At 37.1% G+C, this 23,540-nt stretch overlaps 1 protein-coding gene across 2 annotated transcripts in view; it reads left to right on the top strand.

Moving 5' to 3' along the window:
- Positions 1–23,540, top strand: part of CNGB3 (cyclic nucleotide gated channel subunit beta 3) — a 274,497-nt gene that overhangs the window by 5,347 nt on the left and 245,610 nt on the right. For both annotated transcript variants that reach the window (XM_058698489.1, XM_058698488.1), the window contains exon 2: positions 7,297–7,400. In XM_058698489.1, the coding sequence (XP_058554472.1) occupies positions 7,361–7,400 (40 nt within the window). In that variant the 5' untranslated portion in view covers positions 7,297–7,360. The remainder of the gene's footprint in view (positions 1–7,296; positions 7,401–23,540) is intronic.

The following is a 23,540-nucleotide window of genomic DNA, read 5'->3' as shown; positions in this document are numbered from 1 at the left end:
GATATTTTAACAATATGTATTCTACCAATCCATGAGCATGGAATGTTTTTTTCTATTTCTTTGTGTCTTCTTCAATTTCCTTCATAAGATTTCTATAGTTTTCAGCATACAGATCTTTTACATCTTTGGTTAGGTTTATTCCTAGGTATTTTATGGTTCTTGGTGCAATTGTAAATGGAATCAGTTTCATTTCTCTTTCTGTTGCTTCATTATTGGTGTATAAAAATGCAGCCGAATTCTGTACATTGATTTTGTACCCTGTGACTTTGCTGAATTCATGTATCAGTTCTAGCAGACTTCTGGTGGAGTCTGTTGGGTTTTCCATGTAAAGTATCATTTCAGCTGTGAAAAGTGAAAGTTTGACTTCTTCTTTGCCAATTTGGATGCCTTTTATTTCGTTTTGTCATCTGATTGCTGATGCTAGGATTTCCAACACCATGTTAAACAATGGTGGTGAGAGTGGATGTCCCTGTTGTGTTCCTGATCTCAGGGGGAAAGCTCTCAGTTTTTCCCCATTCAGAATATTAGCTGTGGGCTTTTCATAAATGGTTTTTATGATGTTTAAGTATGTTCCTTCTATCCCGACTTCCTTGAGCGTTTTTATTAAGAAACGATGCTATATTTTGTCAAATGCTTTTTCTGCATCTATTGACAGGATCTTATGGTTATTATCCTTTCTTTTTTTAAACATTTTTTTAATGTTTATTTATTTTTGATAGAGAGACAGAATGCAAGTGGGGGAGGGGCAGAGAGAGAGGGAGACACAGAATCTGAAGCAGCTCTGGGCTCTGAGCTGTCAGCACAGAGCCTGACACAGGGCTTGAACTCCTGACCCACGAGATCATGACCTGAGCTGAAGTTGGATGCCTAACCAACTGAGCCACCCAGGCACCGCTATACTTTCTTTTTTTAATGTGATGTATCATGTTGATTGATTTGTGAATATTGAACCAGGAATGAATCCCACTTGATCATGATGAATAATTCTTTTTATAGGTTGTTGAACTCAATTTGCTAGTATCTTGTTAAGAATTTTTGCATCCATGTTCATCAGGGATACTGGCCTATGGTTCTCCTTTTTTGTTGGCTCTCTGTCTGGTTTGGGAATCAAAGAAATGCTAGCCTCATAGAATGAGTCTGGAAGTTTTCCTTCCATTTCTATTTTTTGGAACAGCTTGAGAAGGATAGGTATTAACTCTGCTTTAAATATCTGGTAGAATTCCCCAGGGAAGCCATGTGGTCCAGGACTCTTATTTGTTGGGAGATTTTTGATAACTGATTCAATTTCTTCACTAGTTAGCTTCTTTTCAAATTTTCTATTTCTTCCTGTTGAGTTTTGGTAGTGTGTGGGTGTTAGGAATTTGTCCATTTCTTCCAGGTTGTCCAGTTTGTTGGCATATAATTTTTCATAGTATTCCCTGATAATTTCTTGTATTTATGAGGGATTGGTTGTAGTAAACCCATTTTCATTCGTGATTTTATCCATTTGAGTCCTCTCTCTTTTCTTTTTGAGAAGCCTGGCTAAAGGTTCATCAGTTTTGTTTATTTTTTCAAAAAACCAACTCTTAGTTTCATTAATCTGTTCTACAGTTTTTTTTAGATTCTATATTATTTATTTCTGCTCTGATCTTTATTATTTCTCTTCTTCTGCTGGGTTTGGTGGTTCTTTGCTGTTCTGCTTCCAGTTCCTTTAGGTGTGCTGTTAGATTTTGTATTGGAAATTTTTCTTGTTTTTTGAGATAGGCCTGGATTGCAATGTATTTTCCTCTTAGGACTGCCTTTGCTGCACCCCAAAGGGTTTGAATTGTTGTGTTTTCATTTTCATTTGTTTCAATGTATTTTTTAATTCCTTCTTTAATTGCCTGGTTTACCCATTCGTTCTTTAGTAGGATGTTCTTTAACCTCCATGCATTTGGAGGTTTTCCAAACTTTTTCCTGTGGTTGATTTCAAGTTTCATAGCATTATGATGTGAAAGGGTGTATGGTATCGTCTCAATTTTTTTATATTTACTGAGGGCTGTTTTGTGACCCAGTATGTGTTCTATCTTGGAGAATGTTCCGTATCCACTTGAGAAGAAAATATATTCTTCTGCTTTAGGATAAAAACTTATAAATATATCTGTCAAGTTAATCTGGTTCAGTGTATCATTCAGGGCCATCGTTTCTTTATTGATTTTCTGTCTGGATGATCTATCCATTGTTGTAAGTGGAGTATTAAAGACCCTGCAATTACCACATTCTTATCAATAAGATTACTTATGTTTGTGATTAATTTTCTTATATATTTGGGTGCTCCAAATTTGGTGTGTAGACATTTATAATTGTTAGCTCTTCCTGATGGATAGACCCTGTAATTATTATATAATTCCCTTCTTCATCTCTTGTTATAGCCTTTAATTTAAAGTCTAGTTTGTCTGATACAAGTATGGCTACTCCAGCTTTCTTTTGACTTCCAGTAACATGATAGATAGTTCTCTATCCCCTCACTTTCAATATGAAGTGTCCTCAGGTCTAAAATGGGTCTCTTGTAGACAGCAAATAGATGAGTCTTGTTTTTTATCCATTCTGATACCCTATGTCTTTTGATTGGAGCGTTTAGTCCATTTACATTTAGTGTTATTATTGAAAGATATGGGTTTAGAGTCATTGTGATGTCTGTAGTTTTCATGCATGTAGTGATGTATCTGGTACTTTGTGGTCCTTGCAACATTTCACGCACAAAGTCCCCCTTAGGGTCTCTTGTAGGGCTGGTTTAGTGGTGATGAGTTCCTCCAGTTTTTGTTTGTTTGAGAAAACCTTTATCTCTCCTTCTATTCTGATTGACAGGCTTGCTGGATACAGGATTCTTGGCTGCATATTTTTCCTGTTCATCACATTGAAGATTTCCTGCCATTCCTTTCTGGCCTGCCAAGTTTCAGTAGATAGATCTACTACCCTTATGTGTTTACCTTTGTATGTTAAGGCCCGTTTATCCCTAGCTGCCTTCAGAATTCTCTCTCTCCCCTTGTATTTTGCCAGTTTCACTATGATATGTCATGAAGAAAATCGATTCAAGTTATGTCTGAAGGGAATTCTCTGTGCCTCTTGGATTTCAATGTCTGTTTCCTTCCCCAGATCGGAGAAGTTCTTGGCTATGATTTGCTCAAGTACACCTTCAGCCCCTTTCTCTCTCTCTCTTCTTCATCTGGAATTCCTATGATACAGATATTGTTCTATTTGTTTGAATCACTTAGTTCTCTAATTCTCCCCTTGTGATCCAGGATTTTTTTCTCTTTTTCTCAGCTTCATCTTTTTCCATAATTTTATCTTCTAATTCACCTGTTCTCCCCTCTGCCTCTTCAATCCACACTGTGGCTGCCTTCATTGTATTTTGCACCTCACTTATAGCATTTTTTAATTTATAATGACTATTTTTTAGTTCCTTGATCTCTGCTGTCTTCTATGCTTTTTTTCAAGCCCAGAGATTAATCTTATGAATATTATTCTAAATTCTTGTTCATTTATATTGCTTATATCTGTTTTGTTCAATTCTTTATCTTTCATTTCTTCCTGGAATTTCTTTTGAGGAGAATTCTTCTGTTTCAGCATTTTGGCTAGTTTTCTGTCCCTTGTGTGTTTTAAAAGCTTGTTACATGCTTGGCACCTGCGAGCACTGCTATATTAAAAGGGGGTCATACCCTGTCCAGGGCCTGGCCCTTCAGGAAGTGTTTTTTGGAGAGTGTTACTTGTTCTCTATTGTTGGGACTTTGGTTATTTTATTTCCCTACTTGTAGTGATGTTTTAGACCCTCCACCAGGTGTGTTTTGATTTGTTCCTTGGAGTAGCCCTGGAAAGGAAAGCAAACAAACAGAAAACAAACAAACATGCAACAAAAAAAACATGCAAACAAACAAATAAAAAAAGAAAAGAAAAGAAAAAAACAAACCAAAAGCAAAAAGCCAGAAACACCAGCTACAAGTAAAGAACAGGATGGAGGTGGTGCTGATGGAGAGCACATACAATGAGAAAAATGACAGGGGCAGGGAAAAAGAATAAATAAACATGGACCAGGCAGGGAGACTAAACAGCTTAATCTGGAGAGAGAGAAAGGAAAATAAAGAAGGAGGCGGGGGGAAAGAAAAGAAGATAAAGTTGCCCAGACAGAGAAATTATATAGTTTAATTATTCCAGAGAGAGAGAAAGGTAAGAAGGAGGTATAGAACATGTATCAAGAGAATGTATTAAATATTTCTGCTTAAACAAACCAACAACCAGAGTAACCAGACTAGAGGAGGGAAGAGATAAGAAGAAAAAGAAAGAAGAATATATCTATATAGCAAGGACTGTCTGAGAATTAATCCAGGCAATGCAGCGCTGCTGATCTGGTGGTGGGGAGAACAATGGCGACCCCCCCCCCACCCGCCCAGTCTCTCCTCCACAGACTTGGTGTCCCAAACCACTGTGTTCGAGCTGTCCTCACTGTGCCATGGGTGCAGAGGAGGCAGTCTCTCTTGCTCTGCCGATTTCAGTGCCCTGGTGCTTGGATGGGATTCAAACTCCTACTCCATGCGCCCCGGTACTGGGAAAGCACAGCTCCATGCTACCCAGTATGTGGACCCCGGATAGCTTTGTCCTGTGCCACATCACTCCAGGAAGAGGATCGCTTTCTCCTACTATGGACTGTGCCCCTGGCCTAGCCACTGAGAGGCTGGCAGTTGCAGGCAGATTTTGTCCTGTCCCACAGCACTCCAAGGAGGGTATCACTTTCTCTTACTGCAGAATGGGCTGCTGACCTAGCCACGCAGCCTGGGGCAGCACCCCTCCTCCCCAGGTATGGGAACAGGGCAGCCAACCCTGGTCCAGAGAAAGTCCCACAGTTAGAAATTGGATTCTCTGTCCTAGTCCGAGGTTTTTCTCTTGTCCCAACAGTCCTATGCTTTCCCAGCCACTCTTTCTCTTCTCTTTGTCTCCCAGCCACTCTTTCTCTTCCCTTTGTCTCTCCACAGAAGGGGATCCCTCCCCTCCATTGGTTTATTTCTCCCAGTTCTCAATCACACACCTGTGGCCCATCAGGTTGTCCCCGTGTATCCCTGGTAGTGACTCAGTCTCTTTTCCTCCCAGACTCTTGGAGTTCAGTCTTTTGACTTCAACCCTTCTTTGAGAAACACATGAAGTTCAGATCCCCCTACTTCTCTGCCATGTTGCCCCCCCTCAAGTACACTTGAGAAGAATGTATATTTTCTTGCTTTTTAATGGAGTGTTCTGTATAGGCATACCTCAAAGATATCATGGGTTCAGTTCCCAGTAAAGCAAATATCACAATAAAGCAAATCAAATGAATAATTTGTTTCCCAGTGCATATAAAAGTTATTTTTATACTGTAGACTATTAAGTGAGCAATAGCATTATGTATGAAAACAATAATATACATTCCTTAATTAAAAAATACTTTATTGGTAAAAAATGCTAACTATCATCTAAGCTTTCAGTGAGTAATAATCTTTTTCCTGGTGGAGGATCTTGCCTGGATATTTATGGCTGCTTACTGATCAGGGTACTAGTTGCTGAAGGTTGCTGAAGGTTGGCTTAAAATAAGACAACACTGAAGTTTTCTACACTGCATTAACTCTTAATAGGAGTCAGCCTATCTTTTTTTTTAATTTTTTTTTAATGTTTATTTTTGAGAGAGAAAGAGACATAGTGTGAGCAAGGGAGGGGCAGAGAGAGAGGGAGACACAGAATCCAAAGCAGGCTCTAGGCTCTGGGCTGTCCACACAGAGCCCAAAGCAGGGCTGGAACCCGCAAACTGTGAGACCATGACCTGAGCTGAAGCTGGACACTTAACTGACTGAGCCACCCAGGTGCCCCAAGAGTCAGCCTATCCTTTGAACCTTTGAAACCGGGTATTGACTTTCTCCTCTCTAGCTATAAAAGTCCTAGGGGCACCTTCTTCCTAATAGATGGCTGTTTTATCTACATTGAAAATCTATTGTTTAGGGTAGCTACATACAGATAATTATCTTAGCTAGATATTTTGGTAAGTTAGTACAGCTTCTACATCAACACTTGCTGCTTAACCTTGCACTTTTATATTATGGAGATGACTTCTTTCCTTAAACCTCACAAACCAACTCTACTGGCTTCACATTTTTTCTTCTGCAGCTTCCTCATCTCTCTCTCAGCCTTCTTAGAATTGAAGAGAGTGAGGGTCTTGCTCCGGATTAGGCTTTGACTTAAAGGAATTTTGTGGCTGGTTTGATTTTCAGACCACTCAGACTTTCTCCATATCATCACTAAAGCTGTTTTGCTTTCTCATCATTCATGTGTTCACCAGAGTAGCACTTTTAAATCCTCCAAGAACTTTTCTTTGGCATTCACAACTGGCTACCTGACCAAAGAAGTCTAGTTTTCAGCCCATCTTGGCTTTCAACATGCCTTTTCAACATGCCTCACTAAACTTAATTTCTAGGTTTTGATTTCAAGTGAGTAACATGTGACTCTTCCTTTCACTTGAACACTTAGAGGGTATTATAGGTTTATTAACTGGCATAATTTCAATATTTTTGTGTCTCATGGAATAGTGAGGGCAAGAAATGGGGGAAGAGCCAGTTGGTGGAGCAATAAGAACACATACAACATTTTTCAATTATGTTTGCTGTGTTATATGGGCACAGATCATGGCACCAGAAAATAATTACAATAGTAACACAAGAGATCATTGATCATAGATTACCATAACAAATATAATAATAATGAAAAATTTGAAATATTGTGAGAATTACTAGAATGTAACACACAAAGTAAGCAAATGCTGTTAGCAAATGCTACTGATAGTCCTGCTTGACTCCAGGTTGCCACAAAACTTCAATTTGTTCAAAATACACTATCTGTGAAGCATAATGAAGTAAAGCACAATAAAACAAAATATACCTGATGCAAAAGTATGGAAAACCACTGTCCACCTACATGTACCTTTTATAAAGATTTCTCAGAGTATATTTGCATTAATTATGCTTAAATGCTTTAAATAAAAGGGTTTTAAAATAGAAGGCATGGCTGTTCATTGGAAAATCAATACAGAAGGTACAATACGGCAAATAGGAATTATGTTATAATAATGATTGAACTTTAGCAATAATCTGACATGATTTGCTGCTATGGTGTGAGTTTATATGTATATAGATAATAACATATATATACATATGTATAGTCTGACATTCACTCTGCATTTTTACTGTTTTCTGCCATTGCTTTTTGTTTGTTTGTTTTTATTTATAATGTGATATACTTGACATGTTTGTTTCTGTTTATTGCTAGGTTATCCAGATAACTTTTGAAGAATTTGATCTGAAGATTGGCTATGATACCTTGATAATGAGTGATGGAGGTGAAGTTGGAGACCCCAGGACAGTGTTCCAAATGTAAGTTCTTAATGTTTCATTCTTTACTTCACCTATCAGGTCCTTATGAAAATTAACCCTTTTTCTTCCATTGGTCCCTCCCACTACCATCAACAGAAGTATAGGACCTCAGTTACTGTCAGCTCACATGTAAGTATTTATTAGTCCTTCTTCAATGAGGCTTAAGGTACTTGATCTAAACACAATTTCTGAGAACCCGTGGCCAGATGGGAGCCACTGGAAATGGAGACCTGGAGTGAAATTGCAAAGTGGTTGATTGGGACTTACTTTGGAAAACACTTTTGCCCCCACAGAGTTTAAAAAGAGACTGAAAAGGGGCACCTGGCTGACTCAGTACAGCATGTGACTCTTATTCTCGGGGTTGTGGATTCAAGCCCCATGTTGGGTATAGAGATTACTTAACAATAAAATCTTCAAAAAAAATAGACTGAGAAAATAAGTATAAAATATATCCCAGACAGTCTATCCTGAAGATGGTGGGAGCTGCTCATTTACTGGCAGCAGAATCATACCTAACTAAGTTGTGAGTCTATCAGTGGTTTGACATTTGACATACTTAGCGATGATAACTCTCAGAGTTAAGATAGTTAAAACAGACTAAACATGATTCTTTTTTTTTAATTTTTTTAATGTTTATTTATTTTTGAGAGAGAGAGAGAGAGAGAGAGAGCGAGAGAGCATAAGCAGGGGAGGGGCAGAGGGAGAAGGATACACAGAATCTGAAGCAGACTCCAGGCTCTGAGCTGTCAGCACAGAGCCTGACATGGGGCTTGAACTCACAAACTGTGACATCGTGACCTGAGCCAAAGTCAGATGCCTAACCGACTGAGCCACCCAGGCACCCCTAAACATGATTCTTCAAGTGAGCTGAAAGAATGAGCATATATTGAAAAAAGGAAAATGTTAAGAACTTATTTACTGCCCACCTCTTGGACTATTCATTCCAATAATCTATTTATGATTGTGGCATGAAGAAATGCTTCAGGGAGAGTGTATTGCTTTCTCTGCTATGAACCTCAAAAGCTTAGAGTATACCGTCTCTCAGAATTCCCTTCATAATTGTTGATTTGCAATTGAGGTTTTATCAACCTGATTTTCTCAAAATGGGATCATTTTGCATCCCAATTACCTGGTCCACTCTCTTAAAATGTAGAATTCTGGACTCCCATATCTGACTTACTGAATCAGTATGTCTGGGCTTTGGAACCAAAAGTCTACACATTTTTAATCTTTCCCTAATTTCATATAGGTACCTAAAAATACTAAGGATTTTTATAAAAGTTGAATATTTTTCCACATTCCTTGACATTATACAATGTATGAAAGACATTTACCAAGTGGGATAAAGGAGTAGGGAATAGTCAAAATACTACTACTTTTAAGTAGTAGTTGACATACAATATTATATTAGTTTCAGGTGTACAGCATAGTAATTCAAAAATTATATATATTACAAAGCATTCACCATGATAAATGTAGTTACCATCTATCACCACACAAAGTTATTATATTATTGACCATACTTCTTATGCTATACTTATACTTATACTTGTACTTTTCATCCTCATGACTTATTTATTTTATAACTGGAACTCCATCCCTCTTAATCCCCTTTACCTATTATGCTTATCCCCCCACAGAATCCCCACTGGCAACTACCAGCCTGTTCTTTGTATTTGTGAGTCTGTTTATGTTGTTTTTTTCATTTGCTTTGTTTTTTTCGATTCCACATATAAGTAAAATCATAATATATTGTCTTAGTCACCCTGACTTATTCTTTTTAGTAAATATTCTTTTTAGTAAAATACCCTATGTTATTACAAATGGCAAAATTTCATTCTTTTTTATGGCTGAGTAGTATTCCATTGTATGTATACTGTTTTCTTCTTTATCCATGGAGAATCTATGCCCTCTCTAAAGAGGGCAGAAGATAGTTCCAGCCAATTTTTGCTATGTGATAATTCAGACCTAAGGTTGCTAGTTTGTGAAAAGAAATCACAAATTCAGATTTTTGATATGTAAATTTCTATTATGTGAAACATTGCACTTCCCAAATAACAATAAAAAAACATACTGATCTTGGGGCGCCTGGGTGGCGCAGTCGGTTAAGCGTCCGACTTCAGCCAGGTCACGATCTCACGGCCTGTGAGTTCGAGCCCCGCGTCAGGCCCTGGGCTGATGGCTCGGAGCCTGGAGCCTGTTTCCGATTCTGTGTCTCCCTCTCTCTCTGCCCCTCCCCCGTTCATCCTCTGTCTCTCTCTGTCCCAAAAAATAAATAAAAAGCGTTGAAAAAAAACAAAAAACAAAAAAAAACATACTGATCAGATCAGCTCTGTGCTTAGCAATTTTTAATACAATATTATAGTATAATGAAATACAAACTTTCAGATATAAAACCAAAGGAAATCTGGGAGGAATTGTAGATTATGTCTGGAAGATATTAGTCCAGTGTAATGAAATATCTACCAGGCTCATCATCCAGATAAAAAATGCTGAGCTTTTTTAGTGGGAAGTATTAAAAATGAAATCACAATTTGAGCAATATAACCAAACATGTAGAACATGTAAAATACATGCCTTTTTATCCACCATACCTTAGGAAGCACAAAATGGAATTGTAGTAGGCTCTGAAATAAACAACTAGTTGTGGTTGAGCAATGATAATCCATGTTGTAGGGGAAGGAGAAAAATTGAAGTTGAAGTCAATGTGCATTAAAATAAGAAAGAAGAGGTTTGGGGGCATTTTGTTTGGAAAAATTAGAACTAAGAAGGAATAATATTGGGATATTATGTATACATAAGGCAAAAAAAATTCCTAGAAAAAGAAAATAAAAACACACATAAAGAAAATACCATTGTTTTTGATTATGAAATTAACCAGACAAAATTACTCCTTCAATTAACATAGAAGTTTGAAAGACTTACTCCCAGTTTCTGTACTTAATCATATTGGAGATTGGAAACTAGTCTAGAATCTCAAAGGGGAAGTGGGGGTGGGATGCAGGTGCCAGCCAGGCACATTCCTGGGCAAGAGCTGAGCTACAGAAAGGTCAGAGGAGGATCCTGTAGGAAAGGGATCAGGAAAGGGGCCTATCTTGCCCAAGTTTAAAAATAATATTGGGGCACCTGGGTGGCTTCTTTGGTTAAGTATCCAGTTCTTGGTTTCATCTCAGGTCACAATCTTGCATGATCCTACGTCGGGCTCTGTGCTGATAACACAGAGCTTACTTGGGATTCTCTCTGCCTTCCTCTGTCTGTCCCTCCCCCACTCATAGCCCCTCTCTCTCTCTGTTTCCCTCTCTCTCTCTCTCTCTCTCTCTCAAAATAAATAAATAAAACTTTAAAAAAATTTTAAATAAAAACAGTATTATGTATGTGGCATGGTAAATTGTCAAGAAATTATTTTTAAAAAACCCATTTGAAGGGAATTTATTCTTATTTATTTATTTTTAGTTTTAATTTCAGTATAATTAACATAATTTATATTAGGTTCAGGTGTACAATATAGTGACTCAACAATTCTGTACATTACTCAGTGCTTATCGTAGTAAGTGTATTCATAATCTACTCCACTGATTTAACTCATCCCCCACCCACCTCCACTCTGGTAACCATCTGTTTGTTCTATACATGTAAAAGTTTTGTTTGTTTGTCTCTTTTAGTCTTTGTTCATACCTTTTGTTTCTTAAATTCCACATGAGTGAAATAGTATGGAATTTTCTTTCTATAACTGATTTATTTCACTTAGATCCATCCATGGTGTTGCAAATGGCAAGATCTCATTCTTTTTATGACTGAGTAATATTCCACTGTGTGTGTGTGTGTGTGTGTGTGTGTGTGTGTGTGTGTTCTTATCTTCTTTATCCATTCATCTGTTGATGGCCACTTGGGTAGCTTCCATAATTTGGTTATTATAAATAATGCTGCAGTAAACATAGGGTTGCATATATCTTTTCAAATCAGCATTTTCATACTCTCTGGGTAAATACCCAGTAGTAGAATTACTGGATCATATGGTAATTCTATTTTTGAGTTTTTGAGAAACCTCCATACTATTTTCCATGGCAGCTGAACCAGTTTGCATTCCTACCAATAGTGCACAAGTGTTCTTTTCTCCACATCCTCACCAACATTTGTTGTTCCTTGTGCCTTTGATTTTAGCCATTCTGACATGTGCGAGGGGATATATCATTGTGGTTTTAATTTGCATTTCCCTGATGACTGATGTTAAGCATCTTCTCATGTGTCTGTTGGCCATCTGTATGTCTTCTTTCGAGAAATCTGTTCATTTCTGTTGATGTCTTCATCTCGTTTTTTAAATGGATGATTTGGGTTTGGGGTATTGAGTTATATAAGTTCTTTATGTACTTTGGATACTAATCCTTTTTTTGGATATGTCATTTGCAAATATCTTCTCGTGCAGGTTGTTTTTTAGTTTTGTTGATTGTTTCCCTCACTGTACAGAAGCTTTTTATTTTGATGTAGTCCCAATAGTTTGTTTTTGCTTTTGTTTCCCTTGCCTCAGGAGATACATTAGAAAAATGTTTCTATGATTGATATCAGAGATATTATTGCCTAGGCTCTCTTCTAAAATTCTTATGGTTTCAGGCCTCAGATTTACATCTTTGATGCATTTTGAGTTTATTTTTGTGTATGGAGTAAGAAAGTGGTCCAGTTTCATTCTTTTCCATGTAGCTGTCCAGTTTTCCATACAACATTTGTTGAAGAGACTGCCCTTTTCTCATTACATATTCTTGCCTCCTTTGTCAAAGATTAGGTGACCATGTAATAATGAGTTTATTTCTGGGTTTTCTGTTCTGTTCCATTGATCTATGTGTCTGTTTTTGTGCCAATACCATACTGCCTTGATTACTTCAGCTTTGTAGTATATTTTGAAATCTGGGATTGTGATACCTCCAGTTTCATTCTTCTTTTTGAAAACTGCTTTGGCTATTTGGGGTCTTTTGTGATTCCATACACAAAATTTTAGGATTACTTCTTTTAGTTCTGTGAAAAATGCTGTTGATATTTTAATTGGGATTGCATTAAATGTGTAGATTGCTTTAGTAGTATGGACATTTTAATAATATTTGTTTTCCCAATCCATGGGCATGGAATATCTTTGCATTTGTTTGTGTCATCTTCAGTTTCTTTCATCAGTTTTATAGTTTTCAGAATACAGGTCTTTCACCTCAGTTAAGTTTATTCTAGGTATTTTGTTATTTTAGTGCAATTATAAATGTGATTATTTTCTTAATTTCTCTTTCTGCTACTTCATTATTAGTGTATAGAAATGCAACAGATTTCTGTATATTTATTTTATATCCTGTGATCTTACTGAATTCATTTATCAATTCTTGTAGTTTTTTGTTGGAGTCTTTGGGGTTTTCTATATATGGTACTATGTTATATGAATAGAGACAATATTTTTCTTTCTTACCAATTTGGATGTCTAACTGAGGTTAGGACTTCCAGTACTATGTTGAATAAAAGTGGTGACAAGGGGCATCCTTGTGTTGTTCCTGTCCTTAGGGGAAAATCTCTCAGTTTTTCACCATTAAGTTTGGTGTTTGTTGCGGGTTTTTCATAAATGGTTTTTAGTATGTGGAGTTATGTTTCCTCTAAACCTACTTGTTGGCAGTTTTTGTCATGAATGGATGTTGTACTTTGTCAAATGCTTTTTCTGCGTCTTGAGAGGATCATGTTGTTCTTATCTTTTCTCTTGATATAATGTATCACATTGATTGATTTGCAAATATTGAACAATGCTTGCATCTTGAGAATAAATCCCACTGATCTTGGTGAATAATTTTCTTAATGTATTGTTGGATTCAGATTGCTAATATTTTGTTGATGATTATTGCATCTTATTTATCAGAGATATTGGCCCATAGTTCTCTTTTTTGTGGTATCTTTTATAATTTTGATATCAGGGGAATGCTGACCTTATAGAATGAATTTAGAAGTTTTCTTTCCTCCTCTTTTTTTTTGGAATAATTTGAGAAGAATGGGTATTAATTCTTTTTTAAATGTTTGGTAGAGTTCACCTGTGAAACTGTCCAACCCTGGACCTTTGTTGGGAGTTCTTTGATTACCAATTCAATTTCATTGCTGATAATTGGTCTGTTCACATTTTCTATTTCTTCCTGATTCAACTTTGGAAAGTTATATTTTTAGGAATTTATCCGTTTCTTCCAGGTTATTCAATTTGTTGACATATAATTTTTCATAATAAACTCTCATAACCCTTTGCATTTCTCTTGTGTTGGTTCTTATTTCTCCTCTCGTTTGTGATATTGTTTAGTTGAGTTCTCTTTCTCTCTCTTTTTTTAATGAGTCTGGCTAAAAGTTTAGCAATTTTGTTGATCTTTTCACAGAACCAATCCCTGGTTTCATTGATTTGTTCCATTGTCTTTTGTTCTATTGCATTGACTTCTGCTCTAATCTTTATTCCTTCCTTCCTTCCAATGGTTTTAAGTTTTGTTTATTATTTTTCTAGCTCCTTTAGGTGTAAGGTTAGGTTTTGAATTTGAGATTTTTCTTGCTTCTTGAGATAAGCTTGTATCACTATAAACTTCTCTTAGAACAGCTTTTGCTGCATCCCAAGATTTTGGACCATTGCATTTTCATTTTCATTTCTATGTATTGATTTCCTCTTTGATTTCTTGGTTGACTCATTCATTGTTTAGTAGCATGTTTACTTAACTTCCACATATTTGTGTTCCTTCCAGATTTTTTTCTTGTGGTTGATACCTAGTTTTGCAGCATTGTGGTCAGAAATAATGCATGATATGCCTTAAATCTTTTTTGAAGTTTTTGAGATATGTTTGTGTGATCTATTCTGGAGAATATACCCTGTGCATATTAAAAGAATGTGTATTCTGCTGATTTAGGATGGAATGTTCTGAATATATCCGTTAGATACATTGGGTCCAATGTGCATTTAAAGCTATTCTTTCCTTATTGATACTCTATTTAGATGACCCATCTATTGATGTAAGTGCAGTGTGAAAATCCCCTACAATTATTGTATTACTATTGATTGTGTCATTTATGTTTGTTATTAACCATTTTATGTATTTGGTGATTATATGTTGGGTACATAAATATTTACAAATTGTTGTATCTTCTTGTGAGATTGTTCCTTCTATGATTATTTAGTGTTCTTCTTTGTTACAGTCTGCTTAAAAGTCTATTGTAAACAATATAAGTATCACAACCCTGGCTTTCTTTTCACTTCCATTTGCATGATAAATGCTTTTCCATCCTTACATTTTTCAATCAGCATGTGTCTTTAGGTCTGAAATGAGGCTCCTGTAGGAAACATATAGATGGCCTTTGCTTTTTTTAATCCATTCTATTACCCTATGTCTTTTGGAGTGTTTGGTCCATTTGCATTCAAAGTAATTATTGATAAGTATGTACTTATTGCCATTTTACTTCTTCATGGTTGTTTTTGTAGTTCTCTGTTCTTCTCTCATGGATTTCTGGCTTTCTTTAGTGATATACTTGGATTCTTTTTTCTTTATTTTTTGCACATCTATTACTTGTTTTTGATTTGTGGTTACCATTAGGTTTATATGTAACATCTTATGCATATAACAGTCTATATTAAGTTGATGGTTACTTAATTTTGAACCCATTCTGAAAGTACTAAATTTTTATTCCTCTCTGGCTTTAAGTATATGATGTCATACTTTACATCCTTTTACTTTATGAATCTTTTGACTGATTTTTATAGATATACTTAATTTTACCGCTTCTGTGCTTCCCACTTTTCTTATTCCTGAATATGGTCTTTCCTTTCCACTTAGAGAGTCCCCTTTAACTCTATAGTATCTCCATGGGGCATTTTGTTGTACTATATCTTTAAGGACGGGGACTTCATTTACTATCACCCTCTGGCCCTACCAAAACCTAGCTTGTAGATATTTAAACTTCTAGGTGTTGAGATAAAACACAGCAGCACTGTTCTGCAGGCTGGGCAGGCAGCTTGGACGCAGAGTGAAGTCAGAGACCTGAAGAATGCATGGGACACATGAGGGGAGATTGTTTGCTCCTCTGTGAGGGCTTCCTGAATAGCAGTGGGCACAAACTCCCTTCTTCAGGGCCAAGAAGGGATGCTATTTTGCTCCTACCCATCAGCACAGATGGACTTTAGTGATCATCATAGTGTCCACAGTGAAGGCTTGAGCAACTTACACCAAGGCCTTACTCCCTGTGCTCTGGAGGTGCATTTTTACTAGGGTAAGTGTGCTTGAGAGCCAGAGCAGCAGCAAGCCCCTCCCCAAGAAGACCAGCACAAACCCCCACACATACCCAAGTCTACTAACCATACAGTCCTGCAAATCTTCAGCTCTAGTGGAAATAGGATCTAGCCTCTTTGAACAAGCAGACAAAAATACACTTAGTTAAAACGCACCACACACTGGATACACTCCAAATACTCCCTACTGCAGGCAAGGAGAAAGTTTGCAGAGGACTCACCTGAGGGAAAGAGAGCCAAAACAACAACAGAGTACACGCAGCATACACCAGAAACACATCCTGAAGTACCAGGCCCTGGACAGTATAGGACCTCTTCTTAATATAGCCATTACTGTCAGGAACATGAAACATAAGAGGCTTTCCTAACACACAGAAAGCAGAGACCTAGACAAAATGCCAAGACAGAGGAATTCATCCCAAAAGAAAGAAAAGGCCATGGCCAAGGATCTAATCAAAATAAGTATAAGTAGTATGCCTGAACCAGAATTTATTTATTATTTTTTTATGAAGTTTATTGTCAAATTGGTTTCCATACAACACCCAGTGCTCATCCCAAAAGGTGCCGTCCTCAATACTCATCACCCACCCTCCCCTCCCTCCCACCCCCCATCAACCCTCAGTTTGTTCTCAGTTTTTAAGAGTCTCTTATGCTTTGGCTCTCTTCCACTCTAACCTCTTTTTTTTTAATATCCTTATGATTGTTACTTTAAATTCTGAACCAGAATTTAAAGTAACAATCATAAGGATATTAGCTGGGCTTAAGAAAAGTATAGAAGACCAGGGAGTCCCTTACTACAGAGATAAAAGACCTAAAAACTAGTCAGGCCAAAATAAAAAAATGCTATAACCAATATGTGAAACTAACTAGATGTAATTACCACAAGGCTAGAAGAAACAGAGGAACAAATAAATGATATGGAATATAAAAATATGAGAAATAATGAAGCTGAAAAGAAGAGTGAAAAAAATATTGGATCATGAATATAGACCTAGGAATTCAGCGATTCCGTAGAGAGTAATAGCATTCATATCATAGGAGTCCCAGAAAAAACAAGAGAAGGAAAAGGAGATTTATTTGAGGAAATTATAGCTGAAAATTTCCCTAATCAGAGAAAGGAAACAGACGTCCAAATTCTAGAAACCCAAAAACTACTGAAACTGAAATGGGAAAAAATAGAAATTTTGAACAGACTTAGAACCAGCAACTATATGGAATCAGTAATCAAAAATATCCCAACAAATAAAAGTCCAGGGCCAAATGGCTTCCCAGGAGAATTCTACCAAACATTTAAAGAATTACTGCCTATTCCTCTCAAACTGTTTCAAAATATAGAAATGGAAGGAAAACTTCCAAACTCATTCTGTGAGGTCAACTTTACCTTTATTCCAAAGCCAAAGACCCCACTAAAAAGGAGAATTACTGGCCAATATCCCTGATGGAAATGAATGCAAAAATTCTCAAAAAGATACTAGCAAATTGAATCCAACAGTACATTAAAAAAATCATTCACCATGATCAAGTGTGATTTATAACTGGGCTGCAAGGGTGGTTCAATATTTGCAAATCAATCAACATGATAGATCACATTAATAAAAGAAAGGATGAAAACCATATTATCTTCTCAATTGATGTAGAAAAAGCATTAGATAAAGTACAGCATCCATTATTGATAAAAACCCTCCACAAAGTAGGGATAGACAGAACATACCTCAACATCATAAAGATTATATATGAAAAACCCATAGCTAATATCATCCTCAATGGTGAAAAACAGAGCTTTTCTTCTACAGTCAGGAACAAGACAGGGATGTCCACTCTCACCATTGTTATTTAACATTGTACTAGAAGTCCTAGGCTCAGCAATCAGACAACAAAAAGAAATAAAATGCATCCATATTGGCAAGGAAGAAGTCTAACTTTCACTATGCGCATGTGACATGATACTCTATGTAGAAAACCTGAAAGACTCTACCATAAAATTTCTAGAACTGATATAAGAATTCAGTATAGTCACAGTATACAAAATCAGTGTACACAAGTCTGTTGAATTTCTATACACCAAAATGAAGCAGCAGAAAGAGAAATCAAGGAATCAATCCCATTTACAATTGTAAATTGTATTATTTTACATAATTTATTGTACATAAATTGTATTTATGTACAATTGTAAATTGTAAAATGTATGCCAACAAGCATAAGATACCTAAGAATAAACTTAACCAAAGAGATAAAGATGTGTACTCAGAAAACTAGAACACTTTTGAAAGAAATTGAAGATGACACAAAGAAATGAAATAACTTCCTTGATTATGGATTGGAAAAACAAATATTGTTAAAATTTCCATACTACCAAAGCAATCTACACATTTAATGCAATACCCATCAAAATACCACCAGCATTTTTCACAGAGCTAGAACAAACAGTCTTAATATTTGTGTGAAATCACAAAAGACCCCAAATATCCAAAGCAATCTTGAAAAAGAAAAGCAAATGTGGAGGCATCACAATTCGAGACTTCAAGCTATATTACAAAGCCGTAGTTATGAAGACAGTATGGTACAGGCACAAAAAACAGATACATATAGAAAACTCAGAAATGGACCCACAACTACATGGTCAACTACTCTTTCACAAAGCAGGAAAGAATATACAATGGAAAAGACAGTCTCTTCAACAAATTGTATTGGGAAAACTGGACAGCAACCTGCAAAAGAATGAATCTGGAACACTATCTTACACCATACACAAAAGTAAATTCAAAATAGATGTGAGACAGGAAACCATCAAAATCCTAGAGGAGAACACAGGCAGCACCTCTAACATCAGCCGTAGCAACTTGTTACCAGATATGCCTCTGAGGCAATAGAAACAAAAATAAAAACTGAACTATTGGGACTCGATCAAGAGAAAGCTTATCTTTAAGGGTAAGTAAAGGAAACAGTCAACAAAACTAAAAGGCAACCTTCAGAATGGAAGAAGGTATTTACAAATGACATGTCTGATAAAGGGTTACCGTCCAAAATATATAAAGAACTTATCAAACTCAACACCCAAAAAAACAAATAATCCAGTTACAAATGGGCAGAAGACATGAATAGACTTTTTAAAAATTTTTTTAATGTTTTATTTATTTTTGAGAGAGAGAGAGAGACAGAGCATGAGAGCATGAGCAGGAGAGGGGCAGAGAGAGAGGGAGACACAGAATCCAAAGCAGGCTCCAGGCTCCGAACTGTCAGCACAGAGTCTGATGCAGGGCTCAAACTCACAAACAGTGAGATCATGACCTGAGCTGAAGTCAGATGCTTAACCAACTGAGCCACCCATGCCTCCCCATGAATAGACATCTTTTCCAAAGAAGACCAGCAGATGGCCAACAGACACATAAAAAGATGCTTAACATCACTCATCATCAGGGAAGTACAAATCAAAACTACAATGAGATACCATCTCATACCTTCAGAATGGCTAAAATTAACATAGGACACAAAAGATGTTGGTGAGGATGTGGAGAAACTGGAACCTTCTAACACTGCTGCTAGGAATGCAAACTGGTGCAGCCACTCTGGAAAACAGTATAGAGTTTCCTCAGAAAGTTCAAAATAGAACTACCCTATGACCCGATAACTGTATTACTAGGTATTTACCCAAAGGATACATATTGGTTTGAAGGTGCACCTACACCCCCAGTATTTATAACAGCATTATCAACAATAGCCAAATTATGGAAAAAGCCCAAATGTCCATTCAACTGATGAATGTATAAAGAAGATGTGGCAGGGGCACCTGGGTGGCTCAGTCGGTTTAGCATCCGACTTCAGCTCAAGTCATGATCTCCTGGTTCGTGGGTTTGAGCCCCACATTGGGCTCTGCACCATCAGGCTGACAGTGTGAAGCCTGCTTGGGATTTTTCCTCTTTCTCTCTCTCTGTCACTGCCCTTGCCCGACTCGTGCCTTCTCTCTCTTTCAAAATAAATAAACTGTTTTTAGAAAAGTTGATATTTAAAAGAAAAAGAAGATGTGGCATGTATATACAATGGAATATTACTCAGCCATCAAAAGAATGAAATCTTGTCATTTGCAATGACATGGATGGAGCTAGAGTGTATTATGCTAAGCGAAATAAGTCAGAGAAAGACAAATATCATATGATTTCTCTAATGTGTTTAAGAAACAAAACAGATGAACATAGAGGAAGAGAAAAAAGGGAGGGAGGGAAACCGTAAGAGACTGTTAACCATAGAGAACAAACAGAGGGTTGCTGGAGGGGAGGTAGGTGGAAGATGGGCTAAATAGGTGATTGGTATTACCAAGGGCACTTGGAGGGTAGAGCACTGGTGTTATATGTAAGTGATGAATCACTAAATTCTACTCCTGAGACTAATATTACACATATGTTAACTTACTAGAATTTAAATTAAAACTTGAAATAGGGGCATCTGGGTGGCTCAGTCTGTTAAGCCTCTGACTTCAGCTCAGGTCATGATCACGGCTTGTGGGTTTGAGTCCCATGTCGGGCTCTGTGCTGAAAGCTCAGACCTTGGAGCCCACTTCAGATTCTGTGTCTCCCTCTCTGCACCTCCACTGCTCATACTCACTCTCTCTCTCAAAAATAAACATTAAAAAAAACTTGAAACAAAAAAATAAATCTAAATAAAATAGTTCCAGGTATTAAGCCCCACCGCTCATGAAGTTAATTTCCTCTGGTTTTCAAAGCCAAATGTGAGAGATTTGTGTTCCCAGTGTGCATCCCCTGTGCCTGGGATGCCTGGTGTGGGATCTGTTCCTCTCCCCTGTCTGCGTATCACTCCCTCCTGCAGACTGTCCAGGGGATGAGATTGGCTCCCAGCCCTGACTCTGCGCTTTCTGACCTCTTTGTCATGGGCTCTTTTCTACATTTAGCTGTGGAGAATCTGTTAAACCAGTCTTCAGATCCTCTGTTTGGATTATTTGCACTGATATGGGTGTTATCTAGGTATATCCTTGAGACAAGGTGAGCCTAGGATCCTCCTACTCCGCCATCTTCCCCAGAAGTCCAAAGGGAACTTTATTTTATTTTATTTTATTTTATTTTATTTTATTTTATTTTATTTTTATTTTTTTAATGTTTATTTATTTTTGACAGAGAGAGAGAGAGAGCTCACACACATGCACACACATGCACGTGCACAAGCAGGGGAGGGGCAGAGAGAGATGGAGACACAGAATCTGAACAGGCTCCAGGCTCTGAGCTGTCAGCATAGAGCCAGATGCAGGGCTCAAACTCATGAACTGTGAGATCATGACCTGAGCCGAAGGCAGACACTTAACTGACTGAGCCACCCAGGCACTCCGTAAAGGGAACTTATTTTAAATAATGCTCTTTTAACAATTAAATATAATCTCCATTTAGACATCTTATTTAGCAGTCTGTTTACTCATCTGTAAACTCCTTTTTGCTTTTTCTTGTTTGATCCATGTGCTAGAGAATCATTTCAGGCACCAGAATTATTTTTTAAATAGACTTATTTTAAACGATCAAATATTTTAAAGTCTGAAAAAAATGGAAAATACATTCATTTAACAGAAAGCCATGTAATATCGTAATATTTGAAAGTATTCTATAAGAGGATAAATTCATCTTATATTAAATTTTGTTAAGTTCTAATTAATTTAATAACACAGGATGCATCATTTTGATAAATATTTAACCAAGTATAAAACATTCCAATCTATTCCATGTAGGTCATAGGACTGAATTAAACATTGGAAATATATGATGTTTTTGTTTCTCATTTTCTTTCAATATTTGGGTTGTGAAAAGCAAAATCAATTGTTATATTCTCCATTAAAAATGTAGTCCAGGGGAGCCTGGGTGGCTCAGTCCCATGATCTGACTTGGGCTCAGGTCATTTTCTTGCAGTCTGTGAGTTTGAGCCCTATGTCATCAGGCTCTGTGCTGACAGCTCAGAGCCTGGAGCCTGCTTTGAATTCTGTGTCTGCCTTTCCTCTGCCTCTCCCCCACTCATTCTCTCCCTTTCTCTCTCCCTCTCTCCCTCTCTCTCAAAAATAAACATTATTTTTTTTTAAATGCAGTCCATAAAGTTGTAGCATAATAAACAGCTAAAATATTCCTCTAAAAAAAGTATTAATTAGGAGGCACCTGGGTGGCTCAGTTGGTTAAGCATCCGACTTCGGCTCAGGTCATGATCTCACAGTCAGTGAGTTCGAGCCCCACATCGGGCTCTGTGCTGACAGCTCAGAGCCTGTAGCCTGCTTCAGATTCTGTGTCTCCCTCTCTCTGACCCTCCCCCGTTCATTCTCTATCTCTCTCTGTCTCAAAAATAAAATAAACATTAAAAAAAGTATTAATTAGGGGCAGCTGGGTGGCTCAGCCAGTGAAGCATCTAACTTTGGTTCAGGTCATGATCTCGTGGTTTTTGAGTTTGACTTCTGCATCAAGTTCTGTGCTTGGAACCAGGATCTGCTGCAGATTCTGTGTCTCTCTCTCTGTTCCTCCCCTGCCCATGCTCGCTCTCTCTGTCTCTCTCTCTTTCAAAAATAAATAAACATTAAAAAATGTTTTTTAAGTATTAATTATAAAAAGTTTTTAAAAAATAACTCACATAATTTGTTTTTGCAATTCAGTAACCAAAAATAATTTAAGTATACTACATCTCTTCACCTTGACACTTTGGCTCCAAAGAAACACTCATGACAAAGTTATCAGCAATAAAATTATTAAGTAGACAATATACTATAATTGGACATTATATACAGTACTTAATTCTCCATATAGTTTTATCAAATGAAAGTTCTGAAAATAATGTAAATTTAAGCTGAAAACTTAAATTCACATTCAGAGATTTGTTGCTTCTGCCATTTGTTGTCCCATAATCTATTTTTAGCCTTTTCTGTCTGTCATTCTTGTTCATTTTCTCTCCAATGGGGTTACTTGGAGGGCATTTTCCCCCCATTTTGAAACAGGATTTTTCATTCCTGGCAACTTCATGGTGGTGTAGTGACAGGCATCAGTAGAGATCAGAATATGAGCTTGACCACTTGATAAATCAGATAATGGATTTGAACCATCATGCTGTTATATTTTAAAAGCTGTGAAAAGAAAGTTAGCTTTTTCACAGATTGTTTTTCATGCACTGTTTTCACACTTAAGCATAAATTCACCTGGTAGTGGAAATGGATGTAATAAATTTGAGAGAACTAATTGTGATGATAGTGCAGTTACTGGCATTGAATTCACCTCCAACCCTCATTTCATCTGCAGAAAGATAGAGATGTTTATGTCATCTGTACAGCATTAAACTAAGACAATTAGAAATGCATTCTGTTAAGCATGTGATTCCCTTTCCATGCCTTTTTTCTCACATGCTTTTCTATTTCATTATTGAATCCATAGTAACACTGTAAAGAATAATTAAGCAAAAACTTGCAAAATAACAGATGAAAAAACATGTCTTCCATTCCAAAATACCCTTGGAAATTTTATGAGTATAACTGATACTGGATGACATTGTATTTGAACAAGAAAAAATTGAGGTGCCAGGCAAGGTATAAACTCCTTTCTGGGAGATGGTGGCAAGCTGGAGCAAGGGAGAGGGAGCCTGCAAAGATTGTGTCCACCAGCCTCCATTCCCTAAGAGCACCTCTTTAGGCCCCTAGTTGAATGACAAACCAGAAATCTGCCCTCACACCAAAGCTCCTCAATAAGCAAATAGGCCTCTTTCCTAGAAAGACAGGAGGTATGTTTCAGTCAGCTATCTGTGCAATGCCCTGCAGGTGGTAGTCTACCAAGAACTGTCTCTCCAACTGTTACTGGCTCGTAGGATCCAGGATCCCAAGTTCCTCTGGCCTTTACAACTAGGTGATTAAGGGG

This window comes from Neofelis nebulosa, chromosome 14, assembly GCF_028018385.1.
Source record: "Neofelis nebulosa isolate mNeoNeb1 chromosome 14, mNeoNeb1.pri, whole genome shotgun sequence".
NCBI classification, from domain to species: Eukaryota; Metazoa; Chordata; class Mammalia; order Carnivora; family Felidae; genus Neofelis; species Neofelis nebulosa.
This window is presented reverse-complemented; position numbering and strand designations above follow the sequence as displayed.